Source organism: Gobio gobio (genome assembly GCF_949357685.1).
Source record: "Gobio gobio genome assembly, chromosome: 4".
Taxonomy (NCBI): domain Eukaryota; kingdom Metazoa; phylum Chordata; class Actinopteri; order Cypriniformes; family Gobionidae; genus Gobio; species Gobio gobio.
Genome location: NC_137100.1, coordinates 56,744,580 through 56,768,417, shown reverse-complemented (window position 1 = coordinate 56,768,417; position 23,838 = coordinate 56,744,580). Strand labels below are relative to the sequence as shown.

The 23,838-nt window shown below is 36.7% G+C and overlaps 1 protein-coding gene across 6 annotated transcripts in view; it reads right to left on the bottom strand.

Annotated features, from left to right (window-relative positions):
* Nucleotides 1–559: 559 nt before the first annotated feature.
* Nucleotides 560–23,838, bottom strand: part of add2 (adducin 2 (beta)) — a 35,462-nt gene continuing 12,183 nt past the window's right edge. Inside the window, exons 1-14 of one of the 6 annotated variants that reach the window (XM_079816044.1) lie at nt 23,353–23,591; nt 22,083–22,224; nt 19,936–20,087; nt 17,223–17,303; nt 14,331–14,480; nt 13,717–13,860; nt 13,524–13,622; nt 12,599–12,775; nt 11,432–11,671; nt 9,597–9,710; nt 6,925–7,011; nt 5,627–5,756; nt 3,176–3,244; nt 579–1,660 (exon numbers count right to left, since the gene is read on the bottom strand). In XM_079816044.1, coding sequence (XP_079672170.1) covers nt 1,395–1,660; nt 3,176–3,244; nt 5,627–5,756; nt 6,925–7,011; nt 9,597–9,710; nt 11,432–11,671; nt 12,599–12,775; nt 13,524–13,622; nt 13,717–13,860; nt 14,331–14,480; nt 17,223–17,303; nt 19,936–20,087; nt 22,083–22,185 — 1,812 coding nt within the window. In that variant the 5' untranslated portion in view covers nt 22,186–22,224; nt 23,353–23,591 and the 3' untranslated portion in view covers nt 579–1,394. Of the gene's footprint in view, nt 1,661–1,858; nt 1,893–3,175; nt 3,245–5,626; nt 5,757–6,924; nt 7,012–9,596; nt 9,711–11,431; nt 11,672–12,598; nt 12,776–13,523; nt 13,623–13,716; nt 13,861–14,330; nt 14,481–17,222; nt 17,304–19,935; nt 20,088–22,082; nt 22,225–23,352; nt 23,734–23,838 lie in introns of those variants that run through there. The other 5 variants (XM_079816045.1, XM_079816046.1, XM_079816042.1 and 2 more) reach the window with 5 other exon arrangements.

The following is a 23,838-nucleotide window of genomic DNA, read 5'->3' as shown; positions in this document are numbered from 1 at the left end:
CAGATTACTTTTTTGATGTAACGAGTAAAGTAACGCATTACAAGTAACGTGCATAATGTAATCACATTATATTTTTGATGTACATGCAAATAAAAACAACAGTCACAGTAATAGTATGAATTGTAGCTTATATAGTGATGCATGATGTCCAATTTATTTTGTGGACAGATGATTAATCAGATTTTCCTCCCAATCTAAAACCAATACTTAGAAAATGTAACAGTGTCATGACTGCTTAGATATTGCTTGATGCTACAAAAAAATTGTTATAGGATAGGATAGTATTCTGGAGTAACTTGGCATTCATCACTGGCCATCGACCATCTTGGTTTGGAGGAGAAAAAATCAACAGCGACTTGCCACTTTGCGGCAGTGTATAGGATGATGCACTCGGGTCCACTGTAGAGGTTGATGTGCAACTATGCCATCAAAACCCATATGCAATAAAAAGCTTTTTGAATAGTTATCCACTGTAGAGACCTCTATGCGTGAACGGGTTAACATCACAACTGCTTGCAACATATTTGTACTTGAAGGAAGCAACGTCTTCCAAGTTAACATGACCAGAAAATAAATGTCACCCTTTATTTTCTCACTCAAAATGAAGTATCGTTTTGGAATCCAAAGACAACAACTTTACATGGATGTGATCTTTAATGAATGGTACATCCGATCCTAGCATTTTACATTCTAATATTGACATGGAATTAAGTTTATAAACCAGCTAATATACACACAAATGCATTTAAATAACAGTGGCTGATCTTAAAAATAATTACAACTGCAATGAAGTCTCTGGCACACATACATACAAAATAAAGATACTAAATAATAACAATTAAAAAAACAAGTGGAATAAAGTCGTGCATTTGGATTTTCTTTGCAGCAACAAGCCATGATCTTGCTTATTTTGGCCTTTTGACATGTATTGTTTGCAAGCCACTGCGATCATGATTTCCAGTGAATTACACATTTTCAATTAGTTTATCCCTGCTATTCATAACAAAGTGAGATGTAGGATGTTTGTGGTGGTTAAAAAAAGATTTTAGCAAACAGTGATGCCACATGTAATTATATAAACATGATAATGAGCAACAATCAGAATCGATAGACATGAACAATCAATGCTTACTCAATGCCACATTCTTTTTTTCTATGCATGTACTAAGTGCAATTCATTTTAAAGCAAGGGGAAGGGTTATATTCAGTGTTCATTAGTGAAGCATTGTGAAATTTGCATCGGCATGGACAGAGTGTACCGGAAACATGTTTCAAGTCACAAAACCATAATCAAAAACTCGTATGGCAATGTAAAGATCAGTAAATGGATACATAGTGGAAGATGTGTTTGTGTGTAAGTATTAGTGAAGAACACTTTGAGAACGTGTCTGAGTTCAAGATTCTGCTTTCTCTTTCTGTTTCTTGCTTTTCTTTAGGAAACAGGGGGCCTTGAACTTCTTTTTTTTCTTTGAAGGAGATTTGGAAGGCGAGCCCTCTGGGGTGTTGCCCGCAGGCTTGTTGGGCGGAGCAGTGGGCGGGGCCGAGGGTGTGGTTTCTGAAGTGTCAGTGATGGAGAGAGCCTTCATTTGTTTTTCTAGCTCCTCCTGCTGTTTCATCTCATCGCCTTTATCGTTCGGCACGGCATCTGTGGTTTTCCCATCTGCATGCGAACGGAATTTAAATAAAAATGGAAAAGAAATAGTACAGTAAAAAGAATAAAGAAAAGGGGAAAAAACAGTTAAGCAGTTGTCTGGATGTTTAGGGGTTAAACCATGGCACAGAAGCAGCTGCAATGAGTTTACAGTTTTTGGCCAACATGCTCGTTCAAGTTGTGTGCAATGTCTTTCTATATACTCACTAGTGAGACAAGATCTCAGTACCAAACGACTGTCCTACAAATTATAATAGAGGGACAGAGACAGACAGACAGACAGACAGACAAGGTGTGAAGACAGATGGAGGCCACAGTACAGAGCTGAAAATGTCACACATAAAAATAAAAATATGAAAAATTGAAATGAAAACACTGACACAGACTTGAATACAGACATCCCATGTTACTGTACATTACCGTCCCATGCAGTTAAAGGCATTGTTCACCCAAAAAGGAAACTTCTGTCATCTATTCATTCTCATTCCTGTCATTTTTTAGATTCTTCAAAAGATTTTCAATAACAGTATATGGGTAACACTTTACAATAAGGTCTCGTTTTTAGTCGCAATGAAATCAAAATCTACGATTGTTGTTTTTGTGTGGAATATTGCAGTATTTATTATAAATACATTTTCAGCGCACATTATTTTTTATGCGCCCCAATAATCTTTAATAAAAATAACTTCCCCTCCCTCTTGTAGCAAAATCCCTTCTCTTCTCTGATGATGTGTTTACTGGCTCGAGGGTATCGATATCAATATCGACCAATAGCCGATTGGTTCAACATTTTTCTGGTTCAAGAAGCCGTTTCACTCGAATATACGTCACAATAGGGAAGAAAAGACAATCGCAACTTCCGTTTCATGCCAACTTTACCATTAATGTATTAACTAATATGAACTAACATATGTTTACAGCCTTTATTAACCTTTGTTAATGTTAGTTAATACAAATATTCATGTTAGTTCACATTTGCATTAGCTAATGTTAAAAGATACAACTTTTGATCTTAAAACATTTTGTCAATGCACATTAACTATGCTCTATAAGTATTCTTCATTGTTATGTTAATTAATGCAATTAACTAATGTTAACAAATCAAACCTTTTTGTAAAGAGTTAACAATATATAATGCACATGACAGAATAGTGATTTTTGTGTAAAATATGTATTAATCTTCATTAATCAACATTTAATAATACATTATTAAAATCAAATGTTGTATCTGTTAATATTATTTAATGCACCTCAGCTGACGTGAACTAAAAAAACAAATTTTTCTTATACTGTAACAAATGCATTGCTCATTGTTAGTTAATGCATTACCTACCATTAACAACCTTATTGTAAAAGTGTTACTGTGAAAAAGAAAAAAAACTTTTTTTTTGCTTTTAGTAACAGGGGTTGTCAACCAGAAGTTGATGATGCAACACACAGATCAGCATGTGGGACCATAGCAGGTGTTTCGGCAGTGTCATGTTCACGTGCACAGGTGCGAGGTGAAGCACCACCGGGTCTCACCTGACGCTGAGGTCTTTATGGGGGAGGTAGTCGGGGAAGTCCCCGTGTCATTCACCACCTCCTCCACACCTTTTACACAACATCAGGGAAGTGGGAAGAAGAGGAGAGGAAACAGAAATAGAGGGACATAAGGAGGAGGTGTACAGTGAGTAATCACCAGTGTTGAGGAGTCATTTATTAAAAATAGCGATGCTGCTGCTAAATGAATCACTTTTTTTTAGCAGTGTGACAGTAACTCAGCTGATTTCAAAATAATGTAGCTTTTCTGGTAACATGTTCATTTTTCCATTCAAGACCTTGCATGTAATTTACATTCAATATCAATAAAAAAAGAAAATAAATGTATAGTTAAATGCTGCTGTTTTTTTGATTCAGCGTCTATTTTATTTCATTAGTTCTATCAAGTGTGAATTTATGTGTTTGATAAAAGTGTGTTGAATTAAGATTCTCATCGTTTTTGTACCAGAAAAATTACTGCCAGAAAGATTATATATACACAGTACCGTTCAAGTGTTTGGGGACAGTAAATTAATATTTTTACTCAAGACAATTATAATATTACAAAAGATTTATATTTTAAATTAATGGTGTTCTTTTTATCAATGAATACCAGACAAACAGACAGACAGACAGACAGACAGACAGACAGACGGATAGATAGATAATTAGACAGACAGACATACAGACAGACAGACAGACAGACAGACAGACAGACAGACAGACAGACAGACAGACAGACAGACAGACAGAGATAGATAGATAGATAGATAGATAGATAGATAGATAGATAGATAGATAGATAGATAGATAGATAGATAGATAGATAGATAGATAGATAGATAGATAGATAGATAGATAGATAGATAGATAGATAGATAGATAGATAGATAGATAGATAGATAGATAGATAGATAGATAGATAGATAGATAGATACATGCATACATACATACATACATACATGCATACATACATACATGCATACATACATACATACATACATACAGAATTAGACAGACAGACAGACAGACAGACAGACAGACAGACAGACAGACAGACAGATGCATGGATGGATGGATGGATGTCTTTGGTAAGTTGTGACAGACAAACAGACAGACAGATAGACAGACGGATAGATAGATAGATAGATAGATAGATAGATAGATAGATAGATAGATAGATAGATAGATAGATAGATAGATAGATAGATAGATAGATAGATAGATAGATAGATAGATAGATAGATAGATAGATAGATAGATAGATAGATAGATAGATAGATAGATAGATAGATAGATAGAGAATTAGACAGACAGACAGACAGATAGATAGATAGATAGATAGATAGACAGACAGACAGACAGACAGACAGACAGACAGACAGACAGACAGACAGACAGACAGACAGACAGACAGACAGACAGACAGACAGACAGACAGATAAATAGATAGATAGATAGACAGACAGACAGACAGACAGATGGATGGATGTCTTTTTTAAGTTGTGACAGACAAACAGACAGACAGACAGAGAGAGAGATAGATAGATAGATAGGTAGATAGATAGATAGATAGATAGATAGATAGATAGATAGATAGATAGATAGATAGATAGATAGATAGATAGATAGATAGATAGATAGATAGATAGATAGATAGATAGATAGATAGATAGATAGATAGATAGATAGATAGATAGATAGATAGATAGATAGATAGATAGATAGATAGATTTGCTTTTGTAAAAATATTTCACAATATTACAGTTTTTACTGTTTTTGGATAAAATAAATGCAGCATGGGACTTCTTTCAAAAACATAAACAAACAAAAAAATGCACTGACCCCAAACTTTTGAACAGTAGTGTAGATCTACTTACTGATGTAACCTGCTTAACCACCTGAACAATAGTTGAACTACTTTAAATCATGGGTAGTTTGTAGCTTGGCGAGTAACTTCCCCAACAATGGTAGTAACTGTAAAGGCGTTCTAGGATTTTAGTGCGTGTGGGAAGGTTGTCAGACAGGAAACAGTGCAAAAAGATCAGCGCTCAGGTGCTGAACCATGAAGAAATGATGTAGGGACACAAAACCTCAAGTTAGAAGTTTCTGGAAAGATACTGAAATTCAACAACTTTAATTGATTTATTTTCAAGGCACACTTCAAAGTATTAAATACATGCATTCTGTATTTGCTGATTTAAAAAAATATATTGCTCAGTCAAAACGTTAATTCTTAAGAGTGGATAATAAAATATAAAGCAACACTTATTTAGTAGCAGTGACATCAGTCAATATTTGTCTAAGGATGTGTACTGTATAAGACGGGGTGTTTATTGAATTCTCTTCTTTAATCCAGTGAGAAAATCAATAAAACATCAATACTTGGGTCAGAAATCAATGGGTTACAAAATTACACTGCCTAAGTCTGGTTAAGACACTATCAGCTCGTACCGTCCTGCTGGCCGTGTTGTTTGCGCTGCACCTCCTTGCGGTATTCCTCCAGCTCCTGATCCGTCAGCTCATTGAAGGGATTTGGAGTCTCTGGTTCCGGTGGGGCCGGGGGCTCGACGGTCTCTGGAGACTGGAAGAAGAACAATCATGTTCACATAATGAACACATGCACAAGCTCACAAGCAAAAGTCTTTAGAAATGGATTTTGATCAATGAAAAGTGCTCATTGTTCATTATATCATTATATATGATAAATTTATATATAGACCGATCAGGCATAACATTATGACAGGTGAAGTGAATAACACTGATTATCTTTTCATCACAGCACCTGTTAGTGGGTGGGATATATTAGGTAGCAAGTGAACATTTTGACAAGTTGAGGTGTTAGAAGCAGGAAAAATGGGCAAGCGTAAGGATTTGAGTGAGTTTGACAAGGGCCAAATTGTGATGGCTAGACGACTGGGTCAGAGCATCTCCAAAACTGCAGCTCTTGTGGGGTGTTCCCGGTCTGCAGTGGTCAGTATCTATCAAAAGTGGTCCAAGGAAGGAACCGTGTTGAGCCGGAGACAGGGTCAAGGTTCATTGATGCTCATGGGGAGTGAAGTGGTCCGATTAAACAGACAAGCGACTGTAGCTCAAATTGCTCAATAAGTTAATGCTGGTTCTGATAGAAAGGTGTCAGAATACACAGTGAAAAAAAAAAAATCATAATGCACTAGGGTCTTCATTGGATGCCCACGAACAATGACTACTTTGACCAACCCTCAAACACTGTAGTTTGTCGACATGTTGAGAACTGTGAAAGCAAATCCACTTTGCAAGCACTTCCAAGGGATGAGGACTCAGGAATTGATACACCCTCATTACAGTTCACATCATTGTGTATCAAGTGCTGAGGAAACCTCCCGAGCGTAAATTCGATGGTAATGGGAGTTTATTTTCTGACATGCTGCAAGCGGTCGACCAATCACAACAGACTGGGCCATCTGACCAATCAGAGAAGAGGAAGCTCTCGGAAAAGAGGGGTTTAGAGTGACCGAATCCTTTATTGAACCGTTTCAGACACTTTGAGAAAAGAGGTATAATAATTAAAATAACAGTGTTTTATGACGGATGCATGTTTTTGTAGGATTGTAGGAGACCTCTTATTAGGAACCTTTAGAATAACATAATAAAGGAACTTTAAGGATGTACACATTTTCTAGACAAAGAGTAAGGATTTGAAAGGACATGTTTTAATAGTTTGAAGTGTATGATATATCTTGTTTTGAGAATGTATAAATCTGTGATCTTACCGGTGGACTGTTGTCTGTAATGACACTGGCTAACACTTGAGACTGAGGTCCAGCTGTTTTCATGTCCTGACGATTCTGCTCCCTGATCTGGAATACAAATAATAAAATGATTTAAAAAAAAATCCATCTTTCTTATGTATTTTGTGCTTACGCAGACAGCTGTAATTAGACAACTTGAACGTACTTCTTTGTGTGCATATTTTTGGCATGAATTTTGGCTCCAAAATGAATGTCACCTAAACTAAACTACCACCAACAACTAAACATGTATCCAAAGTTTATTTTATCATAAACTTTCTTTAGAATATGATGATTCAAGTTAGTATATTATAGTCTAAATAAGTTATTTATCATCTTATAAAGTATTTGCTGCTCTTTGCTACGCATAAGTCCAGTTACACTCCTTCAATGATACTTCTCAATGTTTGGCTTTCTTTCAAGCATGTAATTAACGCAATGATTTAAGGGTACAAAATGAATGAATACATCTTCATATTCATTTAAATATTATTTATTTATGGAAATAATAACTACATTTGAATTACACTACTGTTTAAAAGTTTGGACTGTTACATTTCAAATAAATACTGTTCATTTGAACTTTCTATTCAGTGAACTTTAATTATGTTTTGCCTCTGTCTGAACAATCCTCGTCCATTTCTTTTCTGATTATTCTTCTCTTCCTCCCTGTGACCATTCCCTCCTCCCTTCACTGCCATCTTGTTCCTGATGGTGAAACTGAAGCTACATATTGCAAAATTTCTGTCACTACAAACACTTTGTCTCGCACTGTTGGTGAGACTGCAATTCTCTGCCATAATATTGAAATCTGCTCTCAGTTCTGTTAGCAGTTTGAACAGTCATGCAGCAACAACTAATGATAGTAGCTGATTATGATAAAAGATGTCTCTTTTCTTTAAAAAAATGACTTGTATGTTGAATAATTTGTAAGTACGATCCATTAAGAGACAAAGTAATGAGCAAAATACTAGCACACTACACTAAATCTTCTGCCCTGTCCCAAATGGCACCCTAAACCCTCGCAGTCTTCCTACGAATCCGCACTATCGTGACGTAATGCCGTTTTGACCGTCGGGAAGAAGTGCGGGCTTGTCAAAAGTGCGCATTGAGGACATATATCAACTGCAAAGGGAGCTCCCTTCTGAAACCTAAAATGACAAAAGGGACACTCTACGGTCTCGTGGACTTAAAGGGTTAGTTCACCCGAAATGAAAATTAGCCCATGATTTACTCTCCCTAAAGCCATCCTAGGTGTATATGACATTCCTCTTTCAGACGATTAAAATCTGAGTTATAATAAAAATGTCCTGGCTCTTCCAAGCTTTATAATGGCAGTGAATTGTTAGGTAATTTTTGAAGTCCATAAAAGCGCATCTATCCATCATATAACTGCTCCACCTGGCTCCGGGGGGTTAATAAATACCTTCTGAAGCGAAGTGGCGTGTTTGTGTAAGAAAAATATCCATATTTAAAACTTTATAGACAAAAATAACTAGCTTCCGGCGGTCAGTGGTACGCAAGTGAAAGAGTAAAAAGTTCCGGTGAAAGAGTCACCCTTGAACCCTCGACGCTTGCATATTGACAAATGCAGAAGCGCAGAGGACAGACCAAAACAAGACACAGATCATCAATTAGAAACCTAAAATGAGAAATGGCTGAGGATTTCGATATAAGAGAAGAGTGGCTTGAGTTTGTTGTCCAGCCCTATCCATGAGAGGCGTCAAAGCTTGCGATACTCCTGTACATCGCGCCAGGGGTTCCTCTTTTGCCGTAAAGTCGACTTGCGTACCACTGACCGCCGGAAGCTAGTTATTTTAGTCTATAAAGTTTTAAATATGGATATTTTTCTTTCATAAACACGCCACTTAGCTTCAGAAGGCCTTTATTAACCCCCTGGAGCCGTGTGGAGCAGTTATTTGATGGATAGATGCACTTTTATGGACTTCAAAAACGACACAACCATTCGCTGCCATTATAAAGGTTGGAAGAGCCAGGACATTTTTAATATAACTCAGATTGTACAGTATTTGTCTGAAAGAAGAATGTCATATACACCTAGGATGGCTTGAGGGTGAGTAAATCATGGGCTAATTTTCATTTTTGGGTGAACTAACCCTTTAACGGACATGCGCACATGGCAGCCAGCCCACAAGACCAAAAGTGCATATGAAATGTGCCATTTGGGACAGGGCCTTAGTCATCATCAGTATCTTTCTATTTATACTATCTTTCTCGACCTGCTGGAGGAGTATTGCAGCTTACAGCTAAATTTGATTTACATACTGTTCAAAAGTTTGGATAGTTACATTGTTCTATTTAGTTAGATAGATAAAAAATCTATTTCAAACAAATGCTGTTATTTTGAACTTTCTATTCACCAAAGAATCCTGAAAAAAATGTATTACAGTGTCTGCAAAAACATGCAGCACAACTGTTTTCAACATTGGTAATAATGAGAAATGTTTTTTGAGCAGCAAATCGGCATATTAGAATGATTTCTGAAGGATCATGTGATTTAAATGCAGCCATGGCGAGCATAAGAGAACAAGATCTTAGAAAAGATGCACAATTTGTCCTGATTTCAGTTTTGACTCTGCAGTTTCAATACAGACGTTTAAACCCAATGACAAAAAAAAAAAAACGTACTGTACCTTATTTCTAGTCTCAAGCACCTCCTGTGGGTTGGTAAATAGTGGGACAAACTGGTTTGGATTCTCTTTAATGGCCTGTCCACTGGCCTGTGCGATTTCCTCTGCCTTCTGCCACTAAAAGAGAAGAAATTAATACAAAAGGAATTCAGCTTGTCCGAAAGCATGTCAATCATTCCCGGGACACCCAGCCTAATGTTAAAAAGCTAACGGAGGCAGACAATTGAAGGGAAAGATGTAATGTAACAGCTCCAAAAGGAACCAGCAGAGGGCAGTGGAAGCACTGCAGTGAGATTTATGACAATAAAATATCTCCCCTGCATTGCAGAGAAGCAGAAAGGGAGGTGGGTGGAACATTGTGGTAGAAGAGACAGCGAAACTGTAGTCCTATCACAGTGATGTAACGAATACGCCATTATTCTACCAATAATATTCTATGATTCACAGTCAGACTGTTTTCTGAACTGCAGCACACTCTCTGGCTTAGTCATTCAAATTAATTTTCAGAAGAAAAGCTACTCTGATTACTACAATACACTGAAAGCTACACTGATTGCTTTGTCACACACTGATACTTTATCAATGAAGGACTTAACATGGATCACTATGATCATCAGTTATCAAAAGAGACACCATTATCAGTTTCAAGGTATTCATATAATAACTAATCATGTTGAATTAAAGAAATACTGTTTGTATGTACTATATAACACAAAGCCTGAACATGGTGTCGGGATTATTTTGCACATCATTTTAAACGTTTCTGAAAGTTCCATCGTCACAACGCAGTAGTTCCCACTCATATTTTAACTATAGTACACCCCATATGGATAAGAAAGCACATACTTTGTTCTCAAAAGAGCCAAAAATGCTAAATAATAAGCCATTTATAATAAAGATCCATTTCCACAAACAACAAACATAAAATAATGGTCGTCACACTTTAGTTTAGGGTCCAATTCTCACTATTAACTATGACTTTTGCCTCAGTATACTCCCAATTACTGCTTTTTGATAATTAATAAGGTAGTTGTTAAGTTTAGGTATTGGGTTGGATTAAGGGATGTAGAATATGGTCATGCAGAATAAGGCATTAATATGTGCTTTATAAGTACTAATAAAAAGCCAATATCGGCGTAATATACATACTAATAAGCAACTAGTTCACAGAATTGGACGCTATACTAAAGTGTTACCAAAATAACATTTGAAAAGTTGTAATTATTACTGTTTACAGTATATTCAGTTTGGGAAAATAAAAATATAATACAACTTGAAAAATCAATAAATGTTTTAAAAATATATTCTATAACATATACTGATCTCATATTTTTATTTTTGTAAAATAGTAATGTGTTTTTGTGAAGTCATAATTTTTTAAAAATATAATACTGATTCGCTATATTTGCAATGATCACCATTTACTAGTTTTCATAGTGTGATTTTGTATAATTGTATTAAAACAGTTATGTTTTGTTTGACCCGCTAGCATCATAACCAACAACAATTAAAAAACAAAAACAATGTATTCATAAGAATAGTCAAATGTATTGTCCCTATTTTTTAATTCATAGATAATTAGTTAGATTTCAATGATATTTTGACAACTAAACTGGGAAATTTCCCCGGTTTCAATATCAGAAATCTGGTCACCTTAGGTCACACAATAAGAGGTATGTTGCATGACTTACATGTCAAAATTTAAAACTCCGACTAGTAATTTGCAGAGTCCGAATCTCTAACCCCAAGTATGCACACAACTTGGTTGTCAGCGCTAATAATTAAGCTCAGATCTCATTATTTCAATGGAAACATTTGTTATACAAGATCTCTCTCACCGTAGTCCGATGTCCTGGGCTGGCCTGGTCCTGGTTGACTTTCTGATAGACATTTGGGGTGTTCAGCCATCTAGTCTTCTGCTGTTGTCTCTGGGTGTGGGGATTGAGACGCGGGTGGGGTTGAACCCCATCCTCATGAAAAGAAAATGACGTGACGGTGGCGGGTACCTCCACCTCTCTCCTGGTTCTGGAGCGTTCCAACAGCACTGGGTAACGGTAGGCGTATCCTGTACGGTAACCCTATAGAATGATCATCAAATGTTCTAAAGTCAAGTCTAATAGCAATAAAATTACAATTAGATCAATTGCTCTGGTCTTGACTGTCTACATTATTTTAGATAAATTTAGACTTTACCATCCACATACAGTACATATAATCACAGTATTTGTTTTTCTTCATAATGTCTTGATAAATGTCTATTTTATATTATATACATTTTTTTATTTATTCATTATTTAGCTAATTATCTTAATACTTTTTTTATTGTTGTTTGCTATTGTCATTTCGTATTTTTCGTTTTCTTGTTTCTTTTTCATGCTTCGGCAATATTCTATGTAAACACAATCATAGACACAAAGTGCCCTATTATGCTTTTTCAGATATGACCTTTCATGTAGTGTGTAATATAGTAGTCTCAAAGATCAAAGTGCATGATAAATGGAGTTATTGTCTCCCAAAAGAAAGAGGCGATCGTGAACTGCCTGAAACGAGTCGTAATTCCAGTCTTACTTCCGGCACAAACCTATGTAGGTTTGTAACACATTTACATAATGCCAGCCTATAGTCTTCATTGGCTGCCCTCAAACACTGTAGTTGTAGCTGAGGCCTGAAAGAGTTTGTTTTTTGTTGGCAACATGCGCTGTAAGCAGTAGATCAATCACAGGCCAGCTGACCAATCAGAGCAGAGAAGACTCTCGGAAAGGAGGGGTTTAGACAGACCGAATTATTTATCGAACCGTTTCAGACACTGTGAGAAATGAGTTGATGGGTGCAATGTATATTATGAGAATTTCTTATTTTATTTTTTACTTTGAATGCATGTAAACCTATTGTAAGAGACATCCAAAACAAAATCAAGAACATTTCAAATAGCATAATAGAAAATTGAAATTGAAATCAACTTTAAACTGAAATCAACTAACCACTTTAAATTGAAATCAACTAACCAGATTGTCCAGCGTCCTCATCGATGCTTCAAACTCATGTTCTCCCAGCCTGCTCTTGTGCATAGGGCCGAAGGTGGATCCAGCCCAACCCACAGTGCCTCTGGAGATGGGCCTGTGAATGTTGCGGTCCAGCATGATTAGGTTTTGTTCCCCTCCAGCGCTGCACAGTGCTGCCACCTGCCAGGACAGCACAACACTGCAGCATGACTCAGTGTGGACAAACAGCATGAAATGAAGTCACACTCCAGCTAACAATACAACTATTCTCAACCCGAGCACTTCGTTCAGTTTTCACAATCCTTTTTATTGTCTTTCTATCATGGGACCCACAGTTTTGACTAATGGATTTAGACGACTTTTCCATGACCCTTCCAGTCATTCCTGGAATGATCATTTTATATTGTGCAGATTGCTTTTATTGGTATACCATGTACAAATAAGCGTTGAATTAGTAGATGTTTTAGGGGCGATTCACACAGAACTTTTGTGTCGTACATGACGTGACGCTCAAGTTAAAATATGTTCAACAAAAAAAAGTGTTCTTTGTGAATGGCCGAATAAAGGTATTTTTACCGTACACAAATCGCTCACACAGCATTATATGTAGCTGATGAAATATATAGCAAAGCAAAAACTAGAATTTTTACTATAAATATTTACACCAGTTCAAAATTCAGTTCAGTATTTACACCAGTTCAAAATTCAGTTCAGTATTTACACCAGGTCAAAAGTTTGTGGTCAGTAAGATTAAAAAACCTTACCGACCCCTAACTTTTGAAGGTATACATAATTTTTTATTCTTACACCCCAACCCTTTCATGGGCTAGCTCAGTCTCTGAACACTAGCATTCTCTCTCTTCACTCCTACTGTCCCACTAATCTGCCGTCATGGGAAGGGCTGTAATTTTCTTTTTTTTCCCCCTACCTGTGTTTGACAGGCGGTCTGGATGTGGTAGATAGTGTAAAAGGCCTCCTCCACTGACTCTCCCAGTGCCACGATTCCATGGTTCCTCAACACTAACACCTGTACAATAACAACATTTCATCAACACCTTTTCGACCTTACGAGCCTCACAACATCATGTTCTGAGGGAAGTTTCTGCAATCTAGAAACTAACCTTGCATGTAGGGCCAAGGCTCTTCTGGAGTTCCACTCTGTCCTCTTCATCCTCCATTACTCCATTATAGTCATAATAAGCTACATCACCCACCAGCAAAGCCTCATGGGATAGCGGTAGCAGGCCACACTTCATGGCCGATACCTACATGAAAGATTAATAGCGGTTATCTGATCATTGCTAGAATAATAAAATACACCAATTAAGAGAAATGAGAGAATGCAGTATGAAGTATCTTCAACAATGTCCTGCTCGCAGGTTTGTAGGTAATTTTAAAATGCTAATAAAATAATAGAATGATAATAAATGATTATTTTTAATAATGGAATACGTTTTTTTGTGGTTAGGCAGGACGTCAGAATATATAACATTGAAAAGATAAAGCATTAAAATATTTCCAGACAGATAGGTCGACAGAAAGATAGATGGATAGATAGATAGATAGATAAAAACAAACTTGTATTTAGGTTTACATTACTATTTTGTATAAATTTTAACTATATTTGCTCATTCTCAATGTCATTCTTTTTGATCAGAGAATTGAAAAACTCTTCCTCCACTGTAAGTTGCTGTTTCAGCAATAGGGACTTTTCTTAGCCAAGTGTGTGACGTACCGCAGCTGTGGCTGGAGTGTGGAGGTGCAGCAGGCAGCGGACGTCCGGTCGAGCAGAATAGATTGCAGAGTGCAGGCTGAACCCAGACAGATCCACTGCCAGATTAGTGCTGCCTTTCTCTACCACCTCCCCGAGAATATTCACCTTCACCTGGACATCAGAGAGAGCACATGGTTTGATCAAGCATTCACAAGAACACCTGAAAACATCCTTTAAAAACAGCTGATTCAATGCGATTCATTTGGACCACCCTGAATCTGATCATGTTACTGAATTTCAGTAATTCAATGAATCAACATACTGGTTCGCATTATGAAAGGCCTTTCTTAAAATGTATATTAAAAATGAGATACGACTGCATAATTTGCAGAACACGATTTCACCAAGTGCAACATTACAATCAACCAATCAGATTTGAGGAACAAGTTTACAGTTTATGTCAAGCTTACAACCAGGGTTAGGTGCTTCTACATCACTGCTATTCACCTATCATTTCCCTCTGATTTTAGGGTAGGGTTACACTCTTTACAGCCTTGGGTTATTTTTTCTACCCAAATTGAGCCTTTTGGGTCATTTTTTGGGGTTATTTTTTCAGTATTTGGGTAGTATGTGTTACCCAGATCCTGGGTCAGATGTAACAACCCATTATTTGGGTAGTTTTTGTGTTACCCAGACCCTGGGTCAGACATAACAACCCAGGGGTTGAGTTATTTATTGCAGGCTTTTTGCGGCCTCTTCAGGAGAGAGCAGTGTTCCGTCAAATTGGTGCTTGTGTACATTTATTTTATCTATACATTTGATCTGTTGTTCTGTATATCATTTAATTTCATGCAAAGCAACATACAGTGGCACGATGTGAGTCCCCTAAACGAGTGTCCCGTCAATCTTTTCACATGATGGAAACGCCTGATGACTGGCATAAAATTTGATGCTTTTATTAAAAAAGATACAGAATATAAATACTTTTGATGTTAAAATATGTTCTCAGAACTGTACACTGATTGTTTATGGACAGGTTAGGGAGTCAGTCACCGTATATTTCGGCTACGAGTGAAACACAGGGCGGCCGTCTAAAGTTAGTAGTTCCCCCACTGAACCTGATACAAGCTCCGGCACGAGATCCGGCGCTGTTACGGTGGAAATGTGACAGCAAAGACTGATTGAATAAAATTAACCCAACATGTATTCTGTCCTATATTTACCCAACCCTTGGGTTGTTTTCAAACCAGTGTTTTTTAGAGTCTAGGGCCATTTCTCAATACCAAGTATGCAAACTTCTGATTTGCGTCCTTGGTAGTTCAGACTTGCCAAGTTCGACTCAGGAGAATGAACTCTCGTCCATCTGCTAATGGAATGGCAGCGTTCTTGATAACGTCACTCAGCTCGCTCTGGCTACTTCGGTTATCTCTGTATGTATATTTTAGGCTACAATAAAACGAAATATGTCATAAAACACTAAAGGTGACGATACATGGGGCAACTTTTTTGAGCAATGTTGCTTGGCCACTTTCCCATTGGGGATGGGCAACAAATTTCTATCTGGATACTTTAGATCGGTCATGAGCCCTGTGTCTTACCTGGTTGCCCGTTGACGGCAACATTGCCTAGTAACATTGCTCAAAAAGTTGCCCTGTGTATCATCACCATTAGACTCTGCCTCTTTTCATTTTCATTTAAAAAAATCTTAAACATATTAATAGCAACACAAATGCGGTTCAGGCAACGCGTACCTTGATTATCTTCACTGCATGTATATTTATAACAAAACGAAATATAAAACACAACCCTGCCTCTTTCCGTTTACATTAAAAAAATATTAAACATATTAATATGTGGTTCAGACAATAAGTGTGCATATATATGATTATCACTGTAATAAATATGACATAAAACACAACCCATTCTCTTTTTGATAAATGTCAATAAATAAAACAAAACACAGATTTGAGCTTTAAACAAGTATATTCTCGCCTGAAAAAGTCTTAAAACTATATTTTGTGATACATTAACAGTAGTATTTTTAAATTACACAGGGTTTAATCTGCTATTGGCGCTTGCTGGTTTGTGTGAGATACATTCTGGGATACCTGTCTGTCTCAAGTCCGCTCAAGTCACCTCTCAATGCATCTTCGATAAAAGGGGCGGATCAAGGACAGGGATTTGAACTGTACTTGGCTAGATGTGAACTTTGAATTGGAACAGTATTTGGGCAGCGACTGGTGACAACGAGAACAGTACAAGAACTCATATTGAGAAACGGTCTAGGTTTAGGGGTAGGGATATGGTTAGGATTCAATTTTCAGACAGGAATGTTGTTCCAGTATCAACAAAATATAGTGACCCAGAAACACGCCTAACTCACCAAATCAGGAAGTGCGCATCATTTATGTATAAATACAAATGTATATTTAAATATAGATTTATATATTAATATAAAAAAATATAATAAATAAATTATATAAATTATTAATTATCCCTTTAGTCGACCAAAATTTTGAACTGCATTTTTTCTTATTTTATCCATTACAAGTCACAATTTATGATACAATTTGTACACATGCATGGACACGAGAAATATTTGCATGAGTAACAATTTCTAATGCCTTATTTTTGCAACAATGTACAAAATATGTCCAGAAAAATGCTGAACACACTGATTCTTTCTGTTTTTATCAGCAAATAATACACACAATCTGGGATGGCACTCCTTTTTCTAGTGACCTTCATTTGAGTGCTTTAGCACAGTGAAACACTATCATCAGGAGAAATCTTGCAGGACACAAGTTTGTTTAGTGTGTGTGTGTGTGTGTGTGTGTGTGTGTGTGTGTGTGTGTGTGTGTGTGTGTGTGTGTGTGTGTGTGTGTGTGTGTGTGTGCGCGGACAGTCCCTCACCAGACTGGACGCAGTCACCTCCCCGTAGGCCAGACCATTCGGCAACACAAGGAAATGTTCCTGTTCTTTACTAACACGCATCTGCAGAGAGAAAGAGATGCTTTTATCCAAAGCAACTTATAGTTACTTACAGGAACAATCTCCCTGGAGCAACCTGAGGTTAAAGGGATAGTTCACCCATAAATGAAAAAATGTGACATTTACTCATCCTCATGTCCTACAAAACCACTACAGCTTTTCATGAGATTTTCAGAGATACTGTCTTACATTTCTGTCTGTGTTAGACTGTATTCATGTTATGTTTTAGTCAAATTTGGATGACTTGTTATAAAAAAACATATCTCTTTCTTTGTTCCAAAGAAAATAAATCCTAAGGGTTTAAAACGACACAAGGATAAGTAATGACAGAAGTTAAATTTTTTTAAGTGAACTATGCCTTTAAGAGTCTTGATTTTCACACTTCTTGTAACCATACTTGATCTCAAAATCACTTCCTATTAGGACAGGCTTTTTAAAACACTCAAATCCCTATGGACTGAGTGAAGGAGTGATAGGAGACATGAATAAGTATGCTAATGTAAATGCAGCAGAAATGATTCAGTATTTTTAATCAGCTTAATGTGCCCCAGAAGTGATTGATTCACTGGCAGCTGTGTACGGTTATTTAAAGTGCACTATACGTGAACTTACTTTTTTTGATCATAAGCATGAGTTATGTAACTGTTTATAAGCAGACACGCTCACTGCCGTAAAATTTTTTAGGGTCAGTAAGATTTTTCCTTTTTTTTTTAAAGAAATGTATACTTGTATTCAGCAAGGATGCATTAAATTGAACAAAAGTGACAGTAAAGACATTTATAAATGTTACAAAAGAATTCTATTTTTAATAAATGCTATTCTTTTGAACTTTCTACTCAAAGGAAAAGGAAAAGAATCTGCTTTTTTTAACTTTCACATTTAAATGATTTCATGAGGTTATATTATATGGTTATACCCTACTTGTGGTCAGTCAGCACAAACGCCGATCAACATGATTGTTTGCTTTGCAGCCCCTTTAAATGCTGTTTCAAAAAAGACCAAGCATTCGATCTAAGTCAGAGCGGCAGCGCGTCCACGAATCTTCTACAGCGTCGATGGCAGGGCGGCCAGAGCGAAGTTTGACGCTCTCGCCGGCGGCGGTGTGAACGCACAGTTAGGCTGTGTTCACATTTGGCATGTTTAGTTCAATTAAAACGAACCCTGGTGCGATGTCTCTGTTAGTGCGGTTCATTTGATTAAGTGTGAACGCTGCCATCCAAACCCTGGTGCGGACCAAGGCCACTGAAAAGATGGGTCTCGGTCTGCTTCTAAGGGTGCTTTCACACTTAGTTTGATTGCCTGGACCGAACCGGAGTTCGATTGCTCCCCTCTCCCTGCCCCGCTGGACTGTGTACATATTATATGGGTCCAAACTGGGGTGCATTTGCGTCATCAAAGCAGCAGCTGTTTACCCCATTGCTTGGTAACGACGACCAGCGAGAAGGTGGCAAAATGCATAGCGTTGCTCACCTCACTTTTATATTTTAGTTTTTTAAACCATTGGTTTTGTTACCAAAGCTTCAGTACGTGATGGCACTTGCGTCTATCTGCCACGAAATGTGCAAATGCTCTAAAGAACGCTGAAGACGAACAGAAATGAGATTTACAGCTCTCTGTTTGCTGTACATCGGTCACACTCACCGGGAAAATGAGTGAAACTCACACAAACACACATTTTTATTAAATCATAAGTCATTCATAGCAGTTCACTTCCGCAATTTAGTATGATTGCAATCACATCAGCAGCGAACCATACCGGAGTTCACATGAACCAAACCCCAGAGTGCCGGGTGCGCACCAAAAGTGCTAAGTGGCGTAACTTTGCTTTGAAAAGTGATGGGGACACCGCACAACTCGTTTTGCTATGTGTTTATTTAATACGGTGACGCATTGCTGCCACATACATATTATTTTTCCACTCAATTATGTAGTAATAACGAGATATGTCGTTTTAACAACATCCTTTCTCGTAATAACGAGATCTTGTGTCATAAAAAACAACATCATTTACTCGTAAAAACGAGATCTTATGTTGTTAAAACGACATATTTTTCTCGTTAAAATGACATATTTTCTCCTAATAAGGGCATGTGTTGTATAGTGATGTGTAGGCTATATATTTTTTATCGACTATTAGTAAATATGTACTAATACACAAATCTGTAATGGGAAAAAAAGCTTCTGACCGGCGGAAAAATGTGTTAAATGAATGAATTACGATTTGTAGATTGTGCTTTTGCTTTAATACACACCTTCCGCAATCTATTTTTCAATTACTTTTAAAAAATGGTGGGGACAATATCGAGCCTGGCAAAAAGTGGTGGGGACATGTCCCACACGTCCCACCCGTAAATTACGCCTATGAGTGTAAGCACCCTAAACGAACTCTGGTGTGGTTGGAATTAAATATGCGTAATAAATACCGACCTGTCAGGTTGAGAACATATCCCTGTGCCTTTAGGTTCGGTATCTTTAGGTTTGGTGTTTGAACCAAACATGCCAAGAGTTAATCACATAAATCACATTTATTACAGCCTGTTTCATCAATCAAGCTCTTAGATAAAAGTTGCGCAGGGAGCACTTTTCAGAAGTCTTGGCATACTGACAGAAGTCTTTATGGGTCGTGTTTCCTTACTGTGAGGCACGTGTTGGCCAGCTGGGCCCAGCCGTACAGATCCAACAGACGGTGTACACTAGCCAGCTTGCAGCGCATCAGTCTCTCCCCCTTCACCATGGAGCCCGGCTCCCATCCTTGCAAATCGTTAATGGGGGTCACCATGGTAACGGCTGTACAGGCATGAGGAACAAGAGAAAGAGCACAAGGGTGTATGAATGAAAGTCTTAGTCATGATAGACTTTGTAAAAAGAGCAGCACCAGTTAGTCTACTGCAGTTTAAGTGGCGCGGCAGCCTTTTTATGAAAGAAAGGGTGAACAGCTCAGCTTTACTGAATTCAACTGAATTCACTTTCAACATTAAATTCATTAAGTTTGAAACTAAAACTCCTCTTATTTGAAAGTGTCTGAATAAAAGAATAATGTTTTATGATATGCCCATGAACACTGAATAAAATGAAAACTCTCAGGGCGATAGATAAAACTAATTCCTTTTTGTATTATATGATATTGATATTACATTAGAAGATAAAATGAAAGACTATATAGATAAATTAGGAGAGAAAAGAGCAGCATGAAATGTAGTGTAAACACAAGCAGAACAAATCATTCGTAAATAATTCTTACACTTTAAAAAAAAAAAAAGGTTAAAATAAAAGTTCCCATAGATCCCATAGAACCCTGGTGTCTCATATATTTGAGTAATTATCATAAATTAGGTATCATTCGAAAGCTTACGAACTCAAAATTCATCCTGTGAAAACGGTTTTGAAATCGGACGTTGCGTTACCATGGAAACGGTACTCTAAATTCCTCTAGCGGGCTCCTCCCCTAGTGGGCGGTTTCATATTGCAACTTTTATTTATTAATCTTTTCTAATCTTGACAAAACACTCTCTCAAATGGAGTCTCAAGGTTCCATATTTGGTGACTGTTTTGTGATGGAAGTGATATTTGGACAGATATTTACGGGAAAATGCATTAAAAAAAAACAATCAAAGGAATTTTAATGACACCCTATAGCACCTGAACAAATTCTCATGGGAACTTCAATTTTTGTGATATCAACTTCAAATTTGGAACACAACTTGGTTAGACATATGGCTTTGCTTTTATAGTAATTTTAGAGTAAAACATGTTTTGTAAAATATTTATTTTATATAAAATAAAAAATATTTAGTGCAGTGTTTTTCATTTACAGTAAATTTACACTTCCATAAACTTTTTCATACTTTCATACACTTCAGCAATAATCTGCAGTTTCTGAGTGTCTTCTTTAAAAAAAGACCAAACTTAGGTCTATATTCCAAAGCATTCTTGAATTACAGCCCTTTAGGTTTGGATAGTGCATTTTCATGTGTATTCTCAAAAATGGGGGTGACAGTTAGGGGATGTTAAAGAGCATTTCAGTTCTTAAAAGAACCATTTTTTCCAATTACATTTTATGTATCTAATTTAGAGCAGCATGATTCTGGATAAACTGAGAATTATCTTTTTTTAAATGTTTTATAGACATCATGATTCTCCAACAATTCTGAATACACATCTAAACAATACAAGTAATTTTTTAAAATCAGTTTGAATGAATGATTCAATGACTTACTCATAAAGTGGATACTGGATGAATCAGCGTATTTGGGAAAAATCTCACTCGTCACCTACTGGCGTAACGTTGTAATGATGTCTTTATTTGAAATGTCACGTTGCTTTTAAAAGGTGATTTACTCTACTTTGATCGCTTCTGTAGACATTAGTGTTTATATCCGAACTATAAATGTTTATCCAAGTACTTTTGTGATCATTTGAATTATCGTACACAAAAATAATCGTAATGTGTGGTTGAAAAGACTGTTTGTGAAGCTGTTTCATACCAATACATGACAACTGCTCTCTCTGGCCAACGCAGATCTGAATGACTTGTCAAAAATGTTAGTCATAGCCGAATCGTTGTCATTTAGGAATAAGATCATGTGGGTGTTTCAATCGAGATTGCGGCCTTTTAACGAGTAATCGTGCAGCTAAATAATCTTTTTCTACAAAACAAACTTTTGTGCATTTGAACGTTTCCATGGGTGTTAAAGACTCTTCATGGAACCATCAGTGCCAATAAAGAACCTTTATTTTTAAGAGTGTAGGTAGATTATGGCATGTGTTACAGACAGTACGTACTTGATGGCGCGACGGGCAGGGCGGCCGGAGATCCGTGAGTGGCCATGAAGTCTACGATCTGTCTGAGAGCCCACAGATTGGAGGAACTTCCTTCTTTCTTCATCTGCTCCTGAATCAGCACATCCAGCTCCTCTCTAAAGGACTAACATACACATATAAGATTCAGTCATTTAGCAACACAATGCACTAGTACCCACAAATAAAGGAAAATGCACACTGAGCACATTAGTGGTTGATAAATAACCAATGTCCATAATTTTGCTCTTTTGCATTTCACTTAAATGGTCCAGTTAAAGGTAATGAAACATGCATTTAAAAAAAGTATCATAGAAAAGTACACTACTGTTCAAAAGAAAAAAAAAACTGTAAAAATAGTAATATTATAAACAGTTTTTAATATATTTTCAGCATAACTACTTCAGTCTTCAGTGTCACATGATCCTTAAGAAATCATTCGAATATGCTGATTTGCTGCTCAAAAAACATTTCTTATTATTATCAATGTTGAAAACAGTTGTGCTGCTTAATACTTTTGCGGAAACGTACATTTTTTTATTTTTTTCAGAAATCTTTGATACATGAATCTTTAAATAGAATGTTCAAAAGTACAGAATTCATTTGAAATATCTAAAATGTACAATTTAAAATTCTTCACTGTCACTTTTGATAAATGTAATGCACCCTAAATAAAAGTATACATTTCTTTAAAAAAGAAAAAACAAGTGAAAATAGTAGTGTATATTCTATAATTAATGTAAAAACTTACTGTACACAGTAACCATATTTCCATTTACTGAAGAAAATGCAGTACAAGTACTTGCAATCTATAAATATATATATTTATGCAAGAATGACTCAAGCAATCACTATTAAGCATTACATTTTGAATACTGAACATTCTATGCTGATACTGATATAACACTGATACTTTTTAACGTTTAATCTTAAAGTTCTTAAAATGTGTGAAGTTTACAATAAACAAGTGAAAAAATCTTCAAAAAGTTTGAATGGAGTGCTTTAAGCAGTTCATGTTGAATTAATTGTATATACTGAAGGTAAGGAGTTCATAATAAAGTTAATAATAAACTCTAAAAATAATGTTTGAGGAATAGCCTACTAATAGTTTTAACTTGTAAGCCCAGTAGTAATTATAAATATTTTAAAAGTTTTAAATTAAGCATTAAACACTGCTGTCACTGCTTCAAACATGTCACACACAAGAACATAACAGACATAAAGCCCAGATAAAACAATACATTTGTGAACATACGGAAACAAACAGCAGGAAGAATATTTGAGTTCAGGTTCCAGTACAGTCCACAACAGAGAAAGATTGAATTAATCATCCTCATTTGGAACGTTGAGCTCTTCAGTTCTGTCCTCCATTCAATAAGTTCCCTCCACTCTGAGTGTTTTTTTTTTAATTGTTTTGCACCAACACCCAAAACTCCCTGCACTATCTATGCTTTCTCCTCCCCTGCTCTCTCTCTCTCTCTCTCTCTCTCTCTCTCTCTCTCTCTCTCTCTCTCTCTCTCTCTCTCTCTCTCTCTCTCTCTCTCTCTCTCTCTCTCTCTCTCTCTCTCTCTCTCTCTCTCTCTCTCTCTCTCTCTCTCTCTCTCTCTCTCTCTCTCTCTCTCTCTCCTCCAGCTGCAGCTGTCAGTGGTGATTCAGGGCAGATTATATCTGAGCTGTGGAGATAATCATATCTTTGGGAACCTAATGAGGGGGAAGGGGAGAGAGGACATAGGGATTGGGA